The 19473-nt window shown below is 46.1% G+C and overlaps 1 protein-coding gene across 1 annotated transcript; it reads left to right on the forward strand.

Annotated features, from left to right (window-relative positions):
• Positions 1–725: 725 nt before the first annotated feature.
• Positions 726–17704, forward strand: NR2E1 (nuclear receptor subfamily 2 group E member 1; the record flags this gene model as incomplete). Its single annotated transcript, XM_081093561.1, has 9 exons — positions 726–744; positions 1872–2017; positions 5173–5260; positions 7006–7241; positions 8567–8713; positions 10995–11091; positions 11479–11628; positions 11881–11986; positions 16259–17704. 9 exons carry the CDS (start codon positions 726–728, stop codon positions 16419–16421), a joined length of 1152 nt encoding a protein of 383 aa, XP_080949687.1. The 3' UTR covers positions 16422–17704.
• Between the last annotated feature and the right edge of the window lie 1769 nt (positions 17705–19473).

The raw sequence follows: 19473 nt of genomic DNA on the forward strand, positions 1-19473 counted from the left end.
GAGCGTGGACCCCAGCTGAGGCAGAGGGCTGAGTTGTGCACAAGAGGTTGGCTGCAAATGATGGAAACCAAATCTACTGCCTCCAGACTGCGGGCGGTGCAGCTGAGCGCGAGTCCCTGCTGGGTGGCCGTGAGCTTCCTTGGGCGCAGTGACAAGACGGGGGGGTGAGGGACAAGCCCCGCTGCGGTCGCCCCGCGCTCTCTCCAGCCCCTCCCCCTGCACAGCCTCTCCTCCCACCCTGCGGGGGAGTGGGGGGGGGGGATGCCCAGGCGGTGGTCGCCTCGCCGCGCGCCTCCCCGCCGGCCTTTGTCACCACCCGAATTCCCATGCTACTCTTTTTGACGGGTCACTGGTGGCTCTATAGGCAGGTGCTTCGGCGGGGTTGTAATTACCCCGACCCCCTCCCCTGCAGGCCGCCTGCGCCCTCCCTCCACTCCCCCTTCTTCCACCCCGGGCCCCAGCCGCCACTCCGCCAAGGCCACCGCGCGGGGTGCCCGCCCGGCTGGACGCGCCGAATCCACCAGCAAGTTCCCCCTCCGACGGCTCAGAGGCGTCCCCTGCCCCGCCGTTCGCACCCCGGCCTCCCTGCCCCCCACCCGCTGAGCGCTCCAGGAGGCAGCTGTGGAGTTTCACCCGGGCCTCAGGCCGCCGGGTCCAGACTGGAGGCCTTTGCCTGGGCAGCGAAGGAAAATTAAATGTTAAGGAGTTAGTTATTATGAACTACCATGATCACTAAAGTGTTAAGTAAGTTAACACTTTATTTAATGCTCCCCCTGTTCTGGGAGGAAGGGTCTCAGGCTGGAGGGCCTCTTCTCCATTCTTAGGGGAAAAATAGCTCCCTTCCTACGGGGTTTTTGAATGTTACCCCCTCCTGTACATTCCTTCAGAGTCTGCGGACACCCCAGCCCTGAGGGGATTTCAGGGAAAGTTCTCTTCAATCTGGCGACTGTGGAAGCCCATGACAGGGGTGGGGGGGGGGGACCACAGTCCAGAGAAATCCGGCATGCCCTTTAGAACAGTAGCCCCGACAGCCGGCGGGAAAACAGGTGGGGAGAGGCCCGCAGAGGATCCAGGGATGGAAACAGGTCTTGGAGGAAGAAGCTGGGGGAGGAAGGCGTGGAGGCGCTGTCCCAGGCGGACCTGCCAGGCAGCCGCACACTTGCACCAACCTCCTCGGACTCGCCTAGCCCAGCGCTAGTTACTTTGGGGAGACATTTTTTCCTAAAGGAAGTAATTTCTCAAAAGCGTCCCTCCGGCAAGTATTTTTAAAACATAGGTAAAGCGAAAGTTGGGCACTGACCACGACTCTTCTTATCATTAATAATCCTAGGATTAGCATTGCAATCATCAGCCTGATCACAACCACCGCCCCGCAGCTCCAGGAAAACTCTCTGGCCTCCCAGCTACCATCCCTGGGGTGTTTGCAGCGGTGTTTGTGTTTCTTCTTTCCCCTTTTTGCGTTTCCAATTTGTCTCCTCGCGCGCTCGCCAACAACTTTCTCTGTTCAATGCAGGAGCCCGGGAGGGAGGCGGCCAAACTTTGCGCGGAGCCCAGAGGCAGCGGCGGCCGCGCTGCCGCCTAGGCCCGCGGTCATCTTTCATTCCCATGCGGGCCTGGGCGCTTAGAGGAGGCCCCAATACATGTAGCGGTGCATGAATAATGCTCATTGTAGGAAACTGACACTTGCTCAAGGAAAAAAAGTTTGACTATAAAATCACTTCATTATTTGCTTTTACCGCAGCCTCGGTGCTAATCCCCTCAGAGGTCAGATTGCTTAGCATCTCTCTCTCCCTCTCCCCTTTCCCCCCTCTCCTCCGCCTTCCTCTCCTTCTCGCCCCTGGCCCCCTTCCCTGTCTTTTCTGCGATTTCAGGCCGCATTTTAGATATCCCCTGTAAAGTGTGCGGGGACCGCAGCTCGGGGAAACACTACGGGGTCTACGCCTGCGACGGCTGCTCGGGGTTTTTCAAACGGAGTATCCGAAGGAATAGGACCTACGTCTGCAAATCTGGAAACCAGGTACCTTAGCCGGGCTGCATGCTCAGCTCCCCTCTGCCGCCTGCCCCTCCTTTGTTTGTGCCCGAGGACGACTCTGCTCAGCAGAGACCAGACCTTGACTTCTCCGGTTCTCTCTCTTTCCAGACCCAACTCTTTGAGGCCCTTTCCCTTGGGCAAGGCAGGGCAGAAGGGGGTGGGGTGGGGGGCACTGTGGAGGGTAAGGGAAGACCCGTGAGTTTGCAGTAGGAAGTCTGAAATCCCAGCGTCCCTCCTCCCCACCCCCAAACACTTTAATCCTCTAACGTTTTGACATTGGGTAAGGCCCTCTCCTAGTGGCGATAAAGCCAGCCCAGGGGACCTAAGGGACTTAAAAATCTAAACCTCAAATGTAACCAGGAGAAAGGGCTAGGTTGTGCTGTCTGTCCGCCATACCCACCCCTAGCAGCGCAGTGCCTTCACCACTGCCTGGCATGGCAGAAGTTAAGGGCACAGGGCATCCTACTCAAGGTTCAGACTCAAAGTGAGTGTTAGCCACTGGAACGGAGAGGATGGGTTCTGTGAAAGGCTGTGCCCTTCAACTTTTCTGAGTCTGGTTGAGCCTTGTCAGAAAAGGGCTGAGTGAGCAGGAAGAGAAGGCTCCCAAGGAAGGAGTAAGGGGACCTTCTCCCAGGTTCCCGTATCTCCTCCTTCTCTGCTTAGAAGATGTGCCTGGTTGATTGTGTTTTGGTCTTGGGCAGGCTGAACTGTCTCAAAGAAACAGGGGAGTCGGGGCACGGACTGAGTGTGAGCCAAAGCTTCCAGAAAGAGCGACTAGAACCCCCTACCCCGTTTTCCAGCCCAGTAACAGGCTTATTTCAACCTAGGGGATCGGCCTGTTGGTCCCACACTTTGCCCTCTCCTTAGCCAGACACACAGACGCTCCAGCACAGAGCCACCACCTTGACTCCCAAGAAGACCCTGGAGAGTGTATTAGTCAGAAGTCATCCTTTGGTAATCAAACTGGTGAACCATTTTCACTAATTAATATCTATGTATAAATATGACACACATATATACATCCACATATATTGTTTGGTGCTAGTCGATTAATCTTTTTCTGAAGCCATGCCTGCTTATATCAGTTTCTGATAGATTTGGATTATCAACAAAAACAAGAAGACATCTGTATTTGGATAAGTTATTTGGAACTCTCCTGCCCTGTTCTTGTTTTATTGGGTTCACAGCTTTGTATCAGTTTCTGCTTTACCATATGGACACATCACAGTATACACACCCAGCACTGCAGCCCAATAGCTCCACAGGAATGTGGGATTACTGTGGGTTGTCAGATTCGAGCAAGTTTCTACTTACATTGTCTTTTACTTTTATACAATGCACAGAATTGGGGAATCAAAACCTCAGGTGTTAATGGCTTGATATTTTCAAAGGGGTTGGCTATCAACATGCTGATGTCAGTCCAAGTATTTGTAAAGGAGTGATAATAGACTCATCAGCCTTGGTGGTTGTCTCCTTGCAGAGAGAATAAATGCACCGAGCAGAGGCACTCATCCTTCTCCCGGGCTCCAGATATTTATATACATATGATCTGATTTGAAGACACTCTTAAAAACTAATGAAGGCTTCCATTTTGCATTAACGTGTTAACAGTATACATTTGGGGAATAACATTTGATGATAGGCTTATGATTGCACTTAATAATAACTTCTTTAAGCCTTTTTACATTAAGCTATTACACTGGCCAGCAAAGATGCCCTGAAGAATTCACTTAGGAACCAAAAAAATTTTTTCCTTTCTCTCTTTTATTCTAAGATTAGGTAAATAATATTCCAACTTATTATTAACAGCAATGAGGACCTTTAGAAATTGTTACAACCCCCAGCCCAACATTTATTTAAATAATTCAACATTTTTAAACCAGAGGGGTGTGATCTTATAAAACTGTGTTTTCTAATGTGTAATTATTCCCAAGGGATATTTTAGAAAATGCACTTACTCTAACTTCAACATATATAACATTTTGGTATTATGAAGCAAAATAAAAATACATTTACTTTATTCTCTTTCTTCTCATTGCAAATCTAACAGTAGCAACTCATATAAACACCAGAGAGCACCAAACTTATGTATTTTCTGTGTATAATATATATGTGACTCTTTATATAGCTTTGTATGTGTTTCTTCAGTAATAACACCAAATACTGAATGAATTCTATAAGAAAATTTCTCTGTAAATTTCTTCTTTTAATGGCCAATATTTCCCCATAAAAATGCATTAGATAAACTATTTATTTTCTCACATGTCCTTGATAAATATTTCTAAGTCAGCAATTACCTCTTTTTCTCAGTTATCACACTAATATTCTCAACCCATGTTATCATTTTGTCAGACAGTTCATTACATTATCTTCCTGGCTATATTTACACAGAGAGCATTCTTAGATTTTGCCCAGGCCTTGGCCTCTTCCCTTCTCACCCTTTCCTCTGGGGGCCCTGCCCTCCTAACCACTCTGGCTTCTGCCTCAACACTTGAGAATGACTATGTGTCCACGAATCTGAGTTGAGAGGAGGCTTTAAGATACCTCTCACCATGCTGCTTATAAGAATGGCTTTTAGTACAAAGGCAAGAGTGAGAAAACAGGAGAGTAGAGAATAAATGAGAGATATTTATCTGGCAAATAAATGGGCTCACCCAGAAAATGAAAGAGAGAGGAAGACTAAGACCCTAAGCGGAAAGATAGCTAGCGCGGGAGGGGGACACAGCAGGGATCCTTCCAGGCCAGCCCACTCCAAAAGGGGCGCCCAGGCCTCCTCCTATGGGGCCAGGTCGCTGTCTTCGGTCCTGAAAAAGCCTCGCCCCAGTTTCTCCACTCAAGGAAGTTCCCCCGGGAGCTTCTCCTCCCAGCACAGCAGAGTCTGGCACACCAGGCGCGGTGACCCTTCACCTGCTTGGAGAAGGATTTTCCAACCTGAGCGCTTTCATAGAGTCATGAATTGGTCCTCTCGAAGTAGCCCCAGGAACCCCAGCCCTTTCTCTACCTGGCCCTGCTGGTGCCCGAGGACCTCACTGCTTCTTGGACCCAGGTGTAGGTGGCAGATTCTGTTTCCCGATCCAGCGCCGGCTTTGTGTCACCATCTGAAGGCCCAGGGGCCTCTGACGGCCTGCGCTCTCTTCCAGGGAGGCTGCCCCGTGGACAAGACGCACAGAAACCAGTGCAGGGCATGTCGGCTCAAGAAGTGTTTGGAAGTCAACATGAACAAAGATGGTAATCAGTACATCTTTTTACTCTAACAACGTTGATTGATAAGTAAATGATATGTACGGAAAATACATGGCACTCCTAGGCATGTCAACCCTCTCCCCAGCACTTCTTTCTAGAGCAGTGGTTCTCAGCCTTCCTGATGCCTCGACCCTTTAATACAGCTTCTCATGTTGTGGTGACCCCCAACCATAAAATTATTTTCGTTGCTACTTCATAACTGTAATGTTGCTACTGTTATGAATTGTAATGTAAATATCTGATATGCAGGATATATTTTCATTGTTACAAATTGAACCTAATTAAAGCATAGTGACTAATCACAAAAACAATATGTAATTATATGTATGTGTTTTCCGATGGTCTTAGGTGCCCCTGTGAAAGGGCTGTTTGACCCCCAAAGGGGTCGCGACCCACAGGTTGAGAACCACTGTTCTAGCTGCTGGGAATTGGCCTCAGGCTTTCAGTCATATCCTTCCCGATCTCTTAGCATGAGCCCCATCCCCCGACCCCTTGAACTTCCTAGAGCAAGGCCCATGCCCACATTGGAAACCTGTGCTCCACAGTCACCCCCAAGAAGGCCGCGTTCCTGGGAACCCCACTCTGCTGAGGATACGCGGTATTTTCTGCCTCTCGTCTTAATTACTCAGTTCAAACCTCCGTGCAGCCCTTTTGTGGCCACTCCCAAACCTGTTAGCCTCCTGCAGGATCTCACAGTCTGGATAGTCTTTGGGGGAGGAGGAGATCAGGGACTAGGAGACCGATGTGTGGGAGGAGGGAGGACAGAGACAGGAGCACAGGGAATTTTGAGTCCCTATTTGCAAATTCAACAGGATTCCAAATTCGGCACTGCCAGTGTGGTGATCTGGGCTTTTCCAGAGCTTTCCCTTGGTTTAACAGAAAAGGGCTGGAGAGGTTGGATGAGGCCTGTGGGTGTCTCAGACACCAATTCCCAGAAGGCTCTTAAACATGCACAGCAAGAACTAGGATTCTGGATGCCAGGTGGTGGCCTGGCAAGGGTGCCCCAGGCCGGGGCAAAGCAGGGTGGGGTGGTGGGGTAGTCATGGCCTGGAGGGAGGAATGGGGCCTCAGCACCATGTGTGGAGTGGGCTTTGCGTTGGTGGCCCAGGTGGCAGCCACAGCAGCTCATTGGGGAGAAGGCTTTCCTCTTCCTCTTCCCCCCCCTCGCCCTGGGGGAAGCAGGAGAGTGCGTCCAACCTGATGAACTTGTGTATTGACAAGTTGTCAAGTTAGGCGAAAGGAAGATTGCCCTGCATTAATTTGTTTGTTTAAGCTGTTGGTGGTAATTGTCACATCTCCCTGCCTTCCTCCAGCGCACTCCGAGGTGGGCTCTCCCTGTCCCATCCCCCAGGGTCCCTGGGCTCAGGGCCTTGCGTCTGTGGCCCCCTCTGACTTTTCTGTGTGGGCGGGGGTGGGGAGGGTGGCGGTGGGGAAGCCATCCTAGGGCCAAGCGGGAAAGTCTGTGCAGACTAGTTGCAGGGAAGGGGGAACGTGGATGCCTAGCTATCCCCTCCCAGGGGGTTCTCAGCGACAGAGAAAGCCTAGTCTTGCTGGAGGCACGTCATTAACCTGAGACTTTGGGCCCGGCTCCTCTAACGCATACAGAGCGCCCTCCGCCCCCACATCCCGGTGACCTTGCCTGCCCCGCCGTGGCGCGTGGCCCTGCAGCGCAGCAGTGGCCGTGTGTCTCCCAGACTCTGACCCCGGCCTGTGTCCGTCTGTCTCTGCAGCCGTGCAGCACGAGCGGGGCCCCCGGACGTCCACCATCCGCAAGCAGGTGGCCCTCTACTTCCGCGGACACAAGGAGGAGAACGGGGCGGCCGCGCACTTCCCCTCGGCGGCGCTGCCCGCCCCCGCCTTCTTCACCGCCGTCACGCAGCTGGAGCCGCACGGCCTGGAGCTGGCCACGGTGTCCGCCACGCCCGAGCGGCAGGCCCTCGTGAGCCTGGCTCAGCCCACGCCCAAGGTCAGGGGCCTTGCTCGGAGTCCCGGGAAGCGTGGAGGGAGGAGACAGGGGCACCTCTTCCTTCTGCACTGGAGTGGGGACAGGCAGGCCAAAGATGGGGCGACCTCGCAGGATACTGGCAGAGCCCTGCAGGGGGCTCTGGGCCTTTTTGCTTTTCTCCGTGGAGCCAGGGTTGCTCACACTTGAGTGTGCAGTACAGTCACTCTCTGAGTTGCTACGGATGTGGATTCCCTGCAGGCCCACCCCCCCCCCCCCCCCCGGCCCTTTCAGCCCGTTTGATGTAGGGCGCGGGAGGGAGGCTGCACCTTTGGAGACGGCCCTGGTGCGGAGCCCCCAGTCCGAGCGAGCGGAGCAGGCCACCTAGGGAGTCCCCTGCAGGTCAGAAGAGTGGACATTTGTTTTGCGAAGGAGGAGGAGAATCCTTGAGTTGCAAATATCAGGGGTCTATTCTCTTGGGCAAAGCGGTGGGTCTCCAACCTAAGATAGGAATGTGGAACTCACCCAGTTGGACAGTTTGGGGAACCTGACATTTGCCAGTCCCCTCTCACTCTCCTCTGAGCCTCCTGGATTGATCTACACCAGGCCCTCTACTGGCAGGGATGCCGCCAGAACCACCTCAAAAGGCTGCCACCTAGGGACTACCCTTCAGGCGTCCAGCTGGTACCTACCCACAGCTCCCACCCCAGGCCAAGAAGGCATCTGGGTTTCCCCCAGAGGAGGGCCAGCTGCAGCCCCACACAGCAGGGAAGCAGACACCTGGGCACACACGCACGCACAGTATTTAATATTGCTTCCTTAGTCTTGATGTGTATAATAGGCTTGGGGAAGTAGTGTTATGAATATGTTGTCAGTTATGAATGGGAATGCTCCGTGAATGATTAAGATGTCTAATTGAAATATTTCCATAATATACTAATCCTTTCTAAAAATACTCACATGCATATTTGTGTTTGGGATGCCTATTAATTTGTACTTTTTTCACATCTATTTTTATGTACACAAATGTGAGCAGCTCTTATCTAAATTGGGAGATAGGCCTGGCACTTGGCTCAGCCCAAGGAAAATTTGCTGTAGGGGATAAAAAGCCAGATGCCCCTCTGGAAGGAACAGGCCCACAGAGTGGAAATGGGTCTCTCCCAACAATTTCCCGAACTCTATAGATAGGATGTTTGGTTTTTATGCCCGTATGGCAACTGCCCATTTAAGCAGAACATCCAAGTTCCTATCTCCTTCTCTGTTCTAATTAGAAAACTAAAACGTTGGCTCTCCTTGCAAAGCTGTGGTTTCCTCACTCCCTGGTCTCTCTGTTTCTCCCCCCCCCCCAGTACCCCCATGAAGTGAATGGGGCCCCCATGTATCTCTATGAAGTGGCCACAGAGTCAGTGTGTGAATCCGCTGCCAGGCTTCTCTTTATGAGCATCAAGTGGGCGAAGAGCGTACCAGCCTTCTCCACCCTGTCTTTGCAAGACCAGGTATGACCAAGAGGGCAAGAGGTCTTGAGGGAAGGGAGCTGGGAAGAAACAACAGGAGTCAGCCTTAGGGAACTGTAGGTTACCTGGATAAATCGCCAAGGTCAGGCATCAGTTATACGTATATAATTGATTTAAGAGAGGAAGGGAGAGAGATAGATAGAAACATCAATGATGAGAGAGAATCATTGATTGGCTGCCTTCTGCACACCCCCTACTTGAGGAGATCAAGCCCGCAACCTGGGCATGTGCCCTTGGCCAGAATCGAACCTGGGACCCTTTAGTCTGCAGGCTCTATCCACTGAGCAAAACCAGCTAGGGCAAGGCATCAGTTCTTAATAGCAACGAGGAATCTATCTTTACTAGCTTCTTTCTATGGGTTCAGAATATCTAGGGACAGACCTTACTAAGAAATGTAATTATGTTGTTTTGGGAACTTCGGATCTGGTTTACGAAAAACAAACAAACAAGGGCATTATTTTATTTTATTTTTTTAGTTTAATTGAAACTTCAAATTTAACCACAAATTTTTAAAGACTTTTTTAAAAATTGTTAAAAAACAGTGCTTTTTTTAGAACACTGGAACTGAGAGAAATAGAAGAGTATTCTCCTCTTAAGATTTTTGGAGCTAGTCTCACTACTCTATGTGCAGAGCTATATGTTTTTCATCATGATAGAGTTGGGGCCACTAATTTATCAGCATATAAGATTAAAGGGTGTGTTGCAGGCTAAGTTCTCTCTAGATTCTTTAAGTCTTTTAGAGATTTTGTAAACAAATGGGCATTGTGCATAATTCTGTGGTTGTAAATGATATTCTGAGGCAATAAAAGTTTGTGCTGCTAAAAACTGTATTGTACCAAAACCCAGAAATTTTGTTGTTAGGAACATCAGAAATGGCCTCTGACAGAATTTTTCTAAACTTAAGGGAAAGGAAGAGAATGAAGTGTTCACAACCTTGACTGTTACCAGTGCATTCTTGGGAATTAATGACAAATTTCCCAAAAGGCTAATAAGTAGTTCTAAAAGCAAAGGGTTTGTTTCTTTAATTCATCTTATACCTAATTAAAGAATAATAGGGCCCCTTAATATAAAGTACATTTCCTACAGAAAGACCTGGGATTGTGCTAAAAACATCTAATCTTCTAGCATGGAATGTTCTTTTTTTCATGGCCTGGACTTTCAGACATGGCCAGAATTAGATACTGTTTACCTTGCATTTTTTAAGTATTCTTTTTTGTACTTAATGTAATAAAAATAAAGTATTTTGAAAATTCAATCTTTTGATTTTGGTTACAAGCCTTCACAATTTAGCTCTTAGCTTCTGAAAGGAAATCCTTCCATATAAATCATCCAGAATTGGTTGAATTTTTATAGATTTTTCAAAAAACAGATTTTTCAAGATGGTTAAGTTCCATCTTAACCAGGTTAACTGGTTGGCTCTGATCATTTGCCGTGTGTGTGTGTGTGTGTGTGTGTGTGTGTGTGTGTGAATTGGCTATTTTTTTTTGCTCTCAAAACAAGTATTTGTAGACTCTTTAATTCAAACAAAATTTATTTACGGTCTGCTACTCAACCCTTCGATGGAAACCCTTCAACAACTAGCAAACTGCAGTGAAGTGGAATCCAGTATATTCATTTGGAAAAGGAGCCAGATTTTCATTTTAAATATTCAGAAGCACATTTTATTAGAATGAAAATGACAAGCACCTTGATGCTGTCCACTTATGAGTCTCAGAAAAATCAGTCAGTGAGATGAGGTAAACTCAGTAAAGCCCGATTAACATAATTACACCCTGATTTCCCTGCATGCCTCTTGGGAATTAGTGAGATCTCTCTCCCTCTCTCTGCCCAGCCCCCTATACCCACCAGGACGATGGGGGCCAGATCTGCAAGCTTACTCTGGAATCTTCAACCTGATAATATCAGCATTTTATAGGCGGGGTATCCACCTGCTGAGTGGCTGGTGGCATTTCATTGAGCCTGGGTCTCGGGGAGAAGTTTCTAGGTGGTCAGAAACAAATAGATGGGAGGACCAGAAGGGTAAACCCTTTTCCAAGGGAAGCAAATTTGGGGAGCTTAGAATGGCTGACTCTCAAATGCCTGTGCTTTATCTATAGGCACCTTTTGAAAAAGGAAAACAAGGGAAAGATAAAATATTCAGAGGAAAAATTACCAAGACAAGCATTTAAAACACTTTTTAAAATAATGGAAATTTACATATTGAAATTGTTTATAAATTTATAAATTACACACTATATTATATTATACATCTATTGTATGACAGCTGATGCTTTTGGAAGATGCTTGGAGAGAACTGTTTGTTCTAGGAATAGCACAATGGGCCATTCCGGTTGATGCTAACACTCTACTGGCTGTATCTGGTAAGAATTGCACAATTTAATGACTTTGTTGTAGAAATTACCATAAAAATACATTACTGAAAAAAGAACAACATGTAAAGAATAACAAATTCCCACTGAACAATAGAGTATACCTGTCATTTATAAATCTATATTTAAATGCAAATAATGTTGTTTTGTTGTATTCATGACTGCTTGCATTGTTATTTAAATGCAAATTACTGTGTTTGTTATCATCCAAGAGACGATTTTATATTAACTTTCATACAATATAGCCAGTGTACATGGAATCAGATATCTTAGACTGACAATTGAATAGATATTGATATGCAGGATTTTGTCAAAAATCAATATTAAATTATGAAAATGCCTTCATATGATAGCATTTATTCCATGTTTTAATTCTAGGCATGAATGGTGACAACACAGATTCCCAGAAGCTGAACAAGATTATATCTGAAATACAGGCTTTACAAGAGGTGGTGGCTCGGTTTAGACAACTCCGGTTAGATGCTACTGAATTTGCCTGTCTGAAATGCATCGTCACTTTCAAAGCTGGTAAGTAGACACAAACCCCTGCCTCTTCTCCTTCCCCACTTTTGCCACATCACTAATTCAGCCACCTCAAATTCCAGATTTACCTTTGCAAAAACAAGTGATAGTTTTGAGGGGTGCTGAGACTTAGTCTGGCCTCATTTTGATAGCCATGGGGACTTGTGCGTTTTCCTGCTGGCTATTCACTTCGGGGAGGAGATTTCCCATCTGCATTTCCTGTGCTGTCTATCACCGTTTCCTGGTCTTCATTTCTAGTTCCTACACATAGTGGTCCTGAACTGAGAAGTTTCCGGAATGCTGCTGCCATTGCAGCTCTTCAAGACGAGGCTCAGCTAACTCTCAACAGCTACATCCATACCAGGTGACTCTTGCTTGCCCTGAAGGTGTCCTTAAGAATATTGTTCCCATTGTGAATGTGTGAGCAGGGGTCAATAAGCCAGTTCAAATTTCCTGACTAATTATTCTGTTGCCAGCCAATAAAGTTACTTAGAATTATGTGCTCACCTATATCACATGGTGTGTGAGAGGAGTAAATAAAATTAGATTAGCAATTAGATTGCCAGATGCCTTGCAGCTGACCTGGTTGAACAAGTTATTCCATCATAATAGTTGAACACATTTGTATGAATGGACCCAGATGTGGGAAAGGTAAAAACGAAGGCCACATGTTATAGTTGATATAGTAGAGAGTAGTGAAGTCATCCTTTAAAAAATGGCAAGTGCCTCTCTTTGGATGCCAATCCCAAATAGAAGGACCAGAGAACTTTTTAGAGAGGCCATCTGAACCCCCATCATAACTGCTGATGGATATCTGTTGAGTTACTTGGAATCATTGCACGAACCAGGCTATGTCTGGCCAACCAGGGCCCATTGGCAGAGGCCGCTCTTGTCTATTTGTAGAAACTCTCAGTCACAGGGCTTCAGCAGGCCTCCTCCTGGCCCACCGATGGGGAAGTCCTCCAGGAGGTATAGACCTTTCTGCTTCCATTTTCAGAGGGAAAAGGCAAGACTTTAAAGAGCTGTGGAGCTGGCTAGGCCTGTGGTGGACGTGAGGTTAGAACAGAGTTGCTATTCTTGTTTATCCTCTAGGCTGGCCTATTTATTTATTTATTTATTTATTTATTTGCGGTTATGAGAGCCAAATGATTGCTATGGAGAGAGAATGGGAATTTTAGGGCTGGAGGGAGGAAAGAGGCAAAGAGAGAGAGAACGAGAAAGCTGGTCTTAAAGGGAAGCCCATGGAAGCCTGTCTCTATCATCCCAATGTCACCACAGACACTGTGCTGGAATAACTTAATCAGATGAAGGGAGACTGGTAATGCCTCCCTTATACTGTATCCATTTGGAGTAATACCACTTCTGCTAGGATCTTCTTATTTTTATTACAAATCCTCTTTTGAATTCTACTGAATAAAACTGTTCCCTGTCCATGGAATATCATTGAAACTGTGTTGTGTGCTGGTGCAATGTGTATATGTTTTTCTAAATTGAAGTGCCATGATTTCTAAATTTAAAATCCACGTTAAATTTCAATATGTATATAATAGGCACTGAATATTTATTCAAAATTATTGAATGAAGCAGTACATAATTTCCCCACTAAAAATTAATCTGTATATTAGAACTGACCTCTGACATTTAGAACCATTAAGGTTTAAAGAACATCAAACCAAGAAGAATATGATTTCAGTCCCGCCTTCGCTGGTGAGCACTGTGGGACACCAGAGAACAAGACACTGTCCCTTATTGGTGCATGAAGTAGGTAGAAGTATTACTCCAATTCAGACCAGAGAAGAGAGAAAAGCAAAGTGGGGAGTGGGAGAGACAAATTCTAGTTGGGGGAGGCGGGGTGAGGGAGAATCTGGAAAGGCTGATTGATGGAGTGGACCACACAGGAGCTGGTGTCCTTGAATGGCAGGGAGGAAGGGTGCTCCTTAGAGCTGGTAGAGGGGCTGGTAGAGGGAGGTGCCGGAGAGGTGATTGAGGAGAATCTGAGAGAGAGAAAGCCTGAGGAAATTAAGCCACAAACTAACAAAAGTCTATTTTAAAGAAATGGCAAGTATACTACTTCTCCCTCACCCTCAAAACAAGGAAATTATTCATGGAAGGAAGTCATCTGCTTTGACATGGAATTCTTGTTTCATGATATCTGCCACAGCTATAATTTAATATATTAAGATCTAGACTCATGCATGTGACAAAACTGACTATGCCTTATTTCTTAGCTCCTTCAAATCAGGATCATTCTCCTCTAGCACTTTCCTGTCTAGAAAAATAAAATCTGAAATCAAAATGAAAAGTTAACACAGTGACAAACTAATAGTCAACATTGCAAACTGAGCTCATTGTTATAGCCGTGTGAGCTATTTCTCTAATTATCTGTTCTATAAGGAGAAGGCTTGGAATTGGCGTTTCACACAAACCATATGTTATCACTGAAGATCAAATACATGGATCTCTGACAGGCTCAAAACACTTACACCTGAGTAAAAACTTCCAGTTATTTTTACTAATGGATGATACCAGGGTCATAGCTATTCTAAAATAATAATTTTGAGCAGTCAGACACATGCTCTCTCACACACGCACATATACACATATACACACTTTGCTATTATTTCTCGGTAGTACCATACTTCACATATAACAGACAATTCTTGTTGACTGACTAACCGACCCCTTCTTAACTAGAGAATAAAATAAGTGGGTGAGAAGGTGAATGTATTATTTATTTACCAAAAATCAAGAATTGTCTATGGATTCTCCAAAATCCATCCTTTTTCTTTTCTTTTTCTTTTTTTAAAATATATTTTATTGATTTTTTACAGAGAGAAAGGGAGAGAGATAGAGAGTTAGAAACATCAATCAGCTGCCTCCTGCACATCTCCCACCGGGGATGTGCCCGCAACCCATGTACATGCCCTTGACTGGAATTGAACCTGGGACCCTTCAGTCTGTAGGCGGACGCTCTATCCACTGAGCCAAACTGGTTTCGGCTCCATCATTTTTCAAAGTAATCACTTCCCCCAGTGGTTCCTCACTCTGGAACCTTTTAGCCCAGCAGTTCTCAACCTGTGGGTCGCGACCCTTTGGGGGTCGAACGACCCTTTCACAGGGGTCGCCTAAGACCATCCTGCATATCAGATATTAACATTACGATTCATAACAGTAGCAACATTACAGTTATGAAGTAGCAACGAAAATAATTTTATGGTTGGGGGTCACAACATGAGGAACTGTATTTAAAGGGCCAGAAGGTTGAGAACCACTGTTCTAGCCCATTAGGTCAATGCAGCAGACGTGGTAGAGGCTCAGCTGTGTCCCACCCATTGCAGGCTTCTCTCTCCTCTGCCCGATCCTGGGATGGGAAACAAAGCTATTGACAAGAGTAAGTGGCCAAGGCGAAAGGGAGACCTGGGTCTTGGGATTTCTTTCCAGGAAACGTAGGAGAAGCTTTTAGCAAGGAGAGCAAGGGGTGGGATTTAGGCCTTTAAGAAAATGCAGATAAGCTTCACCATTTCCATACTGCATTAGTCAGTGTGGGGTGGTGATCCCCATCCATGGGTGCCCAGGAAGCTGGGTAGTCAAAGAACCAAGTGAGGCTCTCAGAGGCCCAGACTGAATTATCAGCCTCGTATCAGGTTGAAGAGAGGGACTTTCATGTCTCAAAGCCAGGAGACAAGAGGGACGGTTGCTGTCCTGGATTTTATTTGCAGGGTGGGGTTATTGGGCAGTTAAACTCAGTGTTCAGCCACCTGACTCTTGGGCAGGAATTTTGATGTCCGTCAGTTCCTAGCACTTTGTGGCTATTGGTGGAGCCTGGCTCAGTCACAGGTATGTGACCCCAGACCTCGGTCTTTTAGGTGGTTTGTTTCAGTGGAAGGAGCCCTCCCTGGGGAGTGTATGGATACCTGATTCCAAGCAACTGACTAAAGAAGCATCAGGGCTACCGTGAGGAGGTGGCTTATAGGCATCTGAAGGCAGTAGGAAATGAAGCGTGCACATCTGAACACAGATGTATGTTGGACATTAAGAGAGGAAATTGTTAAGCAATTTCCCACATCTTTAATTATATGTCAATTTCATTGACATGAAAGTTGGGTGGCACTGCCACCCAACAGAACTTAGCCTTCAATTTGCAGTGTAATAAGGATGGAATTATTCCTGAAAGTGACTAAGTATAATGCCTGAATAATAATTTGGAGAATTTCCTAGAAAAGGAATCCATTTTATTTGAGGGAAATTGCCTTGCAAAGGAAGAAACCTTGACAATCAGAAAACATGGATACTACCACTAGCTACTGCACTAGCACCCTTATCCTTATTGACTAGCCTAAACTTAGTACCTTGTTTCTTCATTTTTCCCCCATCCAAACCAAATGCAACCCCTTTGCTAATGTCGAGACAGGCACCATGTGATTGTGACACCGTGTGTTCTCCAGGCCTGGACACTTCTGGCTGTAGAACCAGGACCGTAGTAGGGCCTGAGTCCCAGACTCGGCTGCAGGGGCAGTGTGTTATTCATGAGGCCCAGTCAGGAAACTATGCTGGAGATGGTGTGTGCTGAAGTATGAGCTGTTAATTCCCAGCGGTAATGGATCTGACCTTGCTTTCACGGCTCCTCCTGTTCCAGATATCCCACCCAACCCTGTCGCTTTGGAAAGCTCCTGTTGCTTTTGCCAGCTTTACGTTCTATTAGCCCATCGACCATAGAAGAAGTGTTTTTCAAAAAAACCATCGGCAATGTGCCAATTACAAGACTGCTTTCAGATATGTACAAATCCAGCGATATCTAAGCTCTTCAAGTTCCCACTTTCCAGTATGGGATAGTCTCTGATGAACTTTCATCTATGGGGAACACGCTTCAACTAACCAACCCTTCGGGAAGCATACATCTGGGGGTGTGGAGCCTTCCGGAGAAAACATCCATGGACACAACAGTTCCAGTAGCTTTGACCTGCTGCTGCCTCATCCAGGGCAGGGCAGGCCAGAAGGACCGCCTGAGCAGAGAACTCGCTGCTGCCACGCCCTGGGAGGGCACACATGGAGGGTTGCCACTGGCCGTGCCACTCTGCGTCTCACCTGGAAGATCCGTCTGAACTATCAAACACTGAAACACGAGTGGAACTTCCTTTTCGTTTTTAGTGTATAAAGTTGGGTAACCAAATAGAGCTCTGTGTATATAACACCATGCAGCAGCCTTGAGAACTATCTTATGAACTAGACTTTCTTGTAAAAACAATGGTTAGGTTTAAAATAAAAAGTTTTATCAAAATTTTCCCATCTATTGTAATACATCATTAAGTGGCCTTCAGGACTGAGTTAATAAGTGAAAGGTAGATTATGCCGTGAGGTTTGCTTTTTCTCTATCTTTTTTTTCCCTTTCTCTTTCTTTTCTTCTTCTTTTTAATACCATAGGCCAACCTTGTCAAGGGATTGGTGGACGAAAATGAAATTCTCACCAGAACTTCAGTTTGGATAACATCTCAAAACAGAAGAGCTTTACTAAAAGAACAAAAGTCGAGGGAGGAAGACTAAAAACAGCAAAACCAAATAAAGCGGAGGTGAAAGATTGAGGCAGATTGCTGTCCCATTAAAATAGTGCTGAAACCAAAGGCAATGAGGGTCCAAGCTCATGTTTCAGTGAGTCACATCAGACAGGAAACCGACACAGATGTGATGTTGAATGGAACGTCAAAGAGATGAGCACTAAGAGGTTTCTCGATTGATGCACTGCTAACAGCCTGAGACTCTTAAATGCCTTTCAGAAAACTGGTTTCTAGTAAAGCCTTGAATGTGTGTGTGCATGCACACATACACACACCACCACCACCACCACCACCACACACACCCCATTCTACATTGTAAGCTGCTCCTTTGGTATGAAACTATACTTATGAAGATGTAGAAACAAACATTTTAAAATAGCTGCTGTACTTTTCACATTTTGATTTAGTAGTTTCTAGCACTGAGGAAAACTATTCAGCACTTGGACTATCATAGGTTGAGTAAAACTTTTCTTGTACAAAGTGAATTAACTGATTTGTGAAGTTAAAAGGTTGTACTTCATTGTATTTACAAAGAATAAAAATATATTGAATCTAAATGAATTTGAACTCTGCCTGGTTTCTTAGCCTCCTTCCCTGGCTGGTTCTCACCCACCAGATACAAGGTGGTGGCAGCAGCTGGTGTAAAAACTGAAGCTCAGAGCACTCCAGCCTGAAGAACTGAACTACAAAGGCAATTTCCTTTTTACAGTGAAACCCATTTGTAAAGTGATGAATAAAGAAATAAAACAAGATTCCATTCTCTGCAGCTCTCAAATATAATTGCATCTGTTAGGAAAATTGCTGTGTGAGGAAGAAAGAGGACGATTAACAGAGTCTTCACTCACTTACTCCTCTGTTTCTAACTCTCTTGCCAACATCTCAATCCTAACCAGGAACTTAAAATCATTTAATGATCAAAAGATAAAGTGTGAAGAACTTTATTGGGGAGTAAGATGTAGAAGGAGCAGTAGGAAGTGCATTCGGATATTACCAGGAAATCTCAGGGCACTGGCCCCACAGCCAGAGGTTGGTAGTGGAAGTCAGAAGTGCCAAGGCCGCGGACACTGTGGGTTCCTCCTGGGGAGCAGCTCCAGCGAGAGTCTGGAGCAGAGGCACGAGCAACTGTTGGCTAAACTGACCTTGAAGAGTGCATGTGTGTGGAAGTTTAGTCAGCCATGTACCTCTCGTCTACTGATTCCACAGAGAAGTTAGTCTTAACGAAAAGCCAGGAACTCAAAGATGTGTGCAAGAATGTTCCTTGCAATACTATTCATATTTAACCACTAAATGCCCACCAATGGAGAAGAGATAGGTTGCAGTATATATAGACAGTGTTACAGTAGTTAAAGTGAATAGACTAGAGCCAACATGTCAACAGGGGTAAATCTAAAATACAGTGTTTTGGTTGGGTGAGAAGTGAATTGCAGAGGATACATGCAGCTTGGTATTTTTGTAAATGAATCATGTTTATCTATAATAATAAAAGAGTAATATGCTAATTAGACCAGACATCCTTCTGGATGACCTCCTGGATGAAGCGCAGGCTGTGAGGGAAGCCTGGGTCCCAGTGCCAGAGGGTAGCAGGTGCCGGCAGCTGGGGGAAGGAAGGCCTACTCTTGCACCAGTTTCGTGCATCGGGCCTCTAGTAGATATATAAATATATAGCAAATGTTTAAAACGAACATGAGTATAACACCAACTGCCTGAGAGTGGTTACCTCTGGGGATGGGTGGGTTTGGGGAAGGGTACCAAGAGAACCCTCAAATGTTTCTGAAATGGCTTATTTTATAAGATGGTAAAAGACCAGAAACACAAATGAGATCAATGACAAGATTTGGTAAAGCTGAGTGATGGATCCAAGGCTGTTCACCATGTATTGGTCAAGTTTTGCTTCAACGTGCTGGAAATGCAACAACAAATTTGTATTTCTTGCTTACGGGAGTCTCCAGAGTCTCAGCCGGGCCTGGCTCCAGGTTACGGTTTGGGTTCCAGTGTGCTCCAGTGTTTTGTCATTCTTGACTGACAGCTTCCCTAAAGCAACATCTGTGCCTGCCAGAATGCAGAAGTGCAGGAGGCTGAGCCAATCCAGGCACACTCATTTAAAGCTTCTGTTTATGTCACACTGGTCACTTTGCACTGGCCAAAGCCAGATACATGGCCAAACCAACCTCAAGTGGGCAGGGACGTGGACTCCTCTCATGAAGGAGGGGAAGGGGGACTACCACTGACCTATAATGAAATTTGTCAAATCATAATCCACTTCCATCTATTTTAAATATTCTTAGCAAAATTAAAAGGG

This window comes from Myotis nattereri, assembly GCF_964212035.1.
Source record: "Myotis nattereri genome assembly, chromosome: 6".
Lineage (NCBI taxonomy): Eukaryota > Metazoa > Chordata > Mammalia > Chiroptera > Vespertilionidae > Myotis > Myotis nattereri.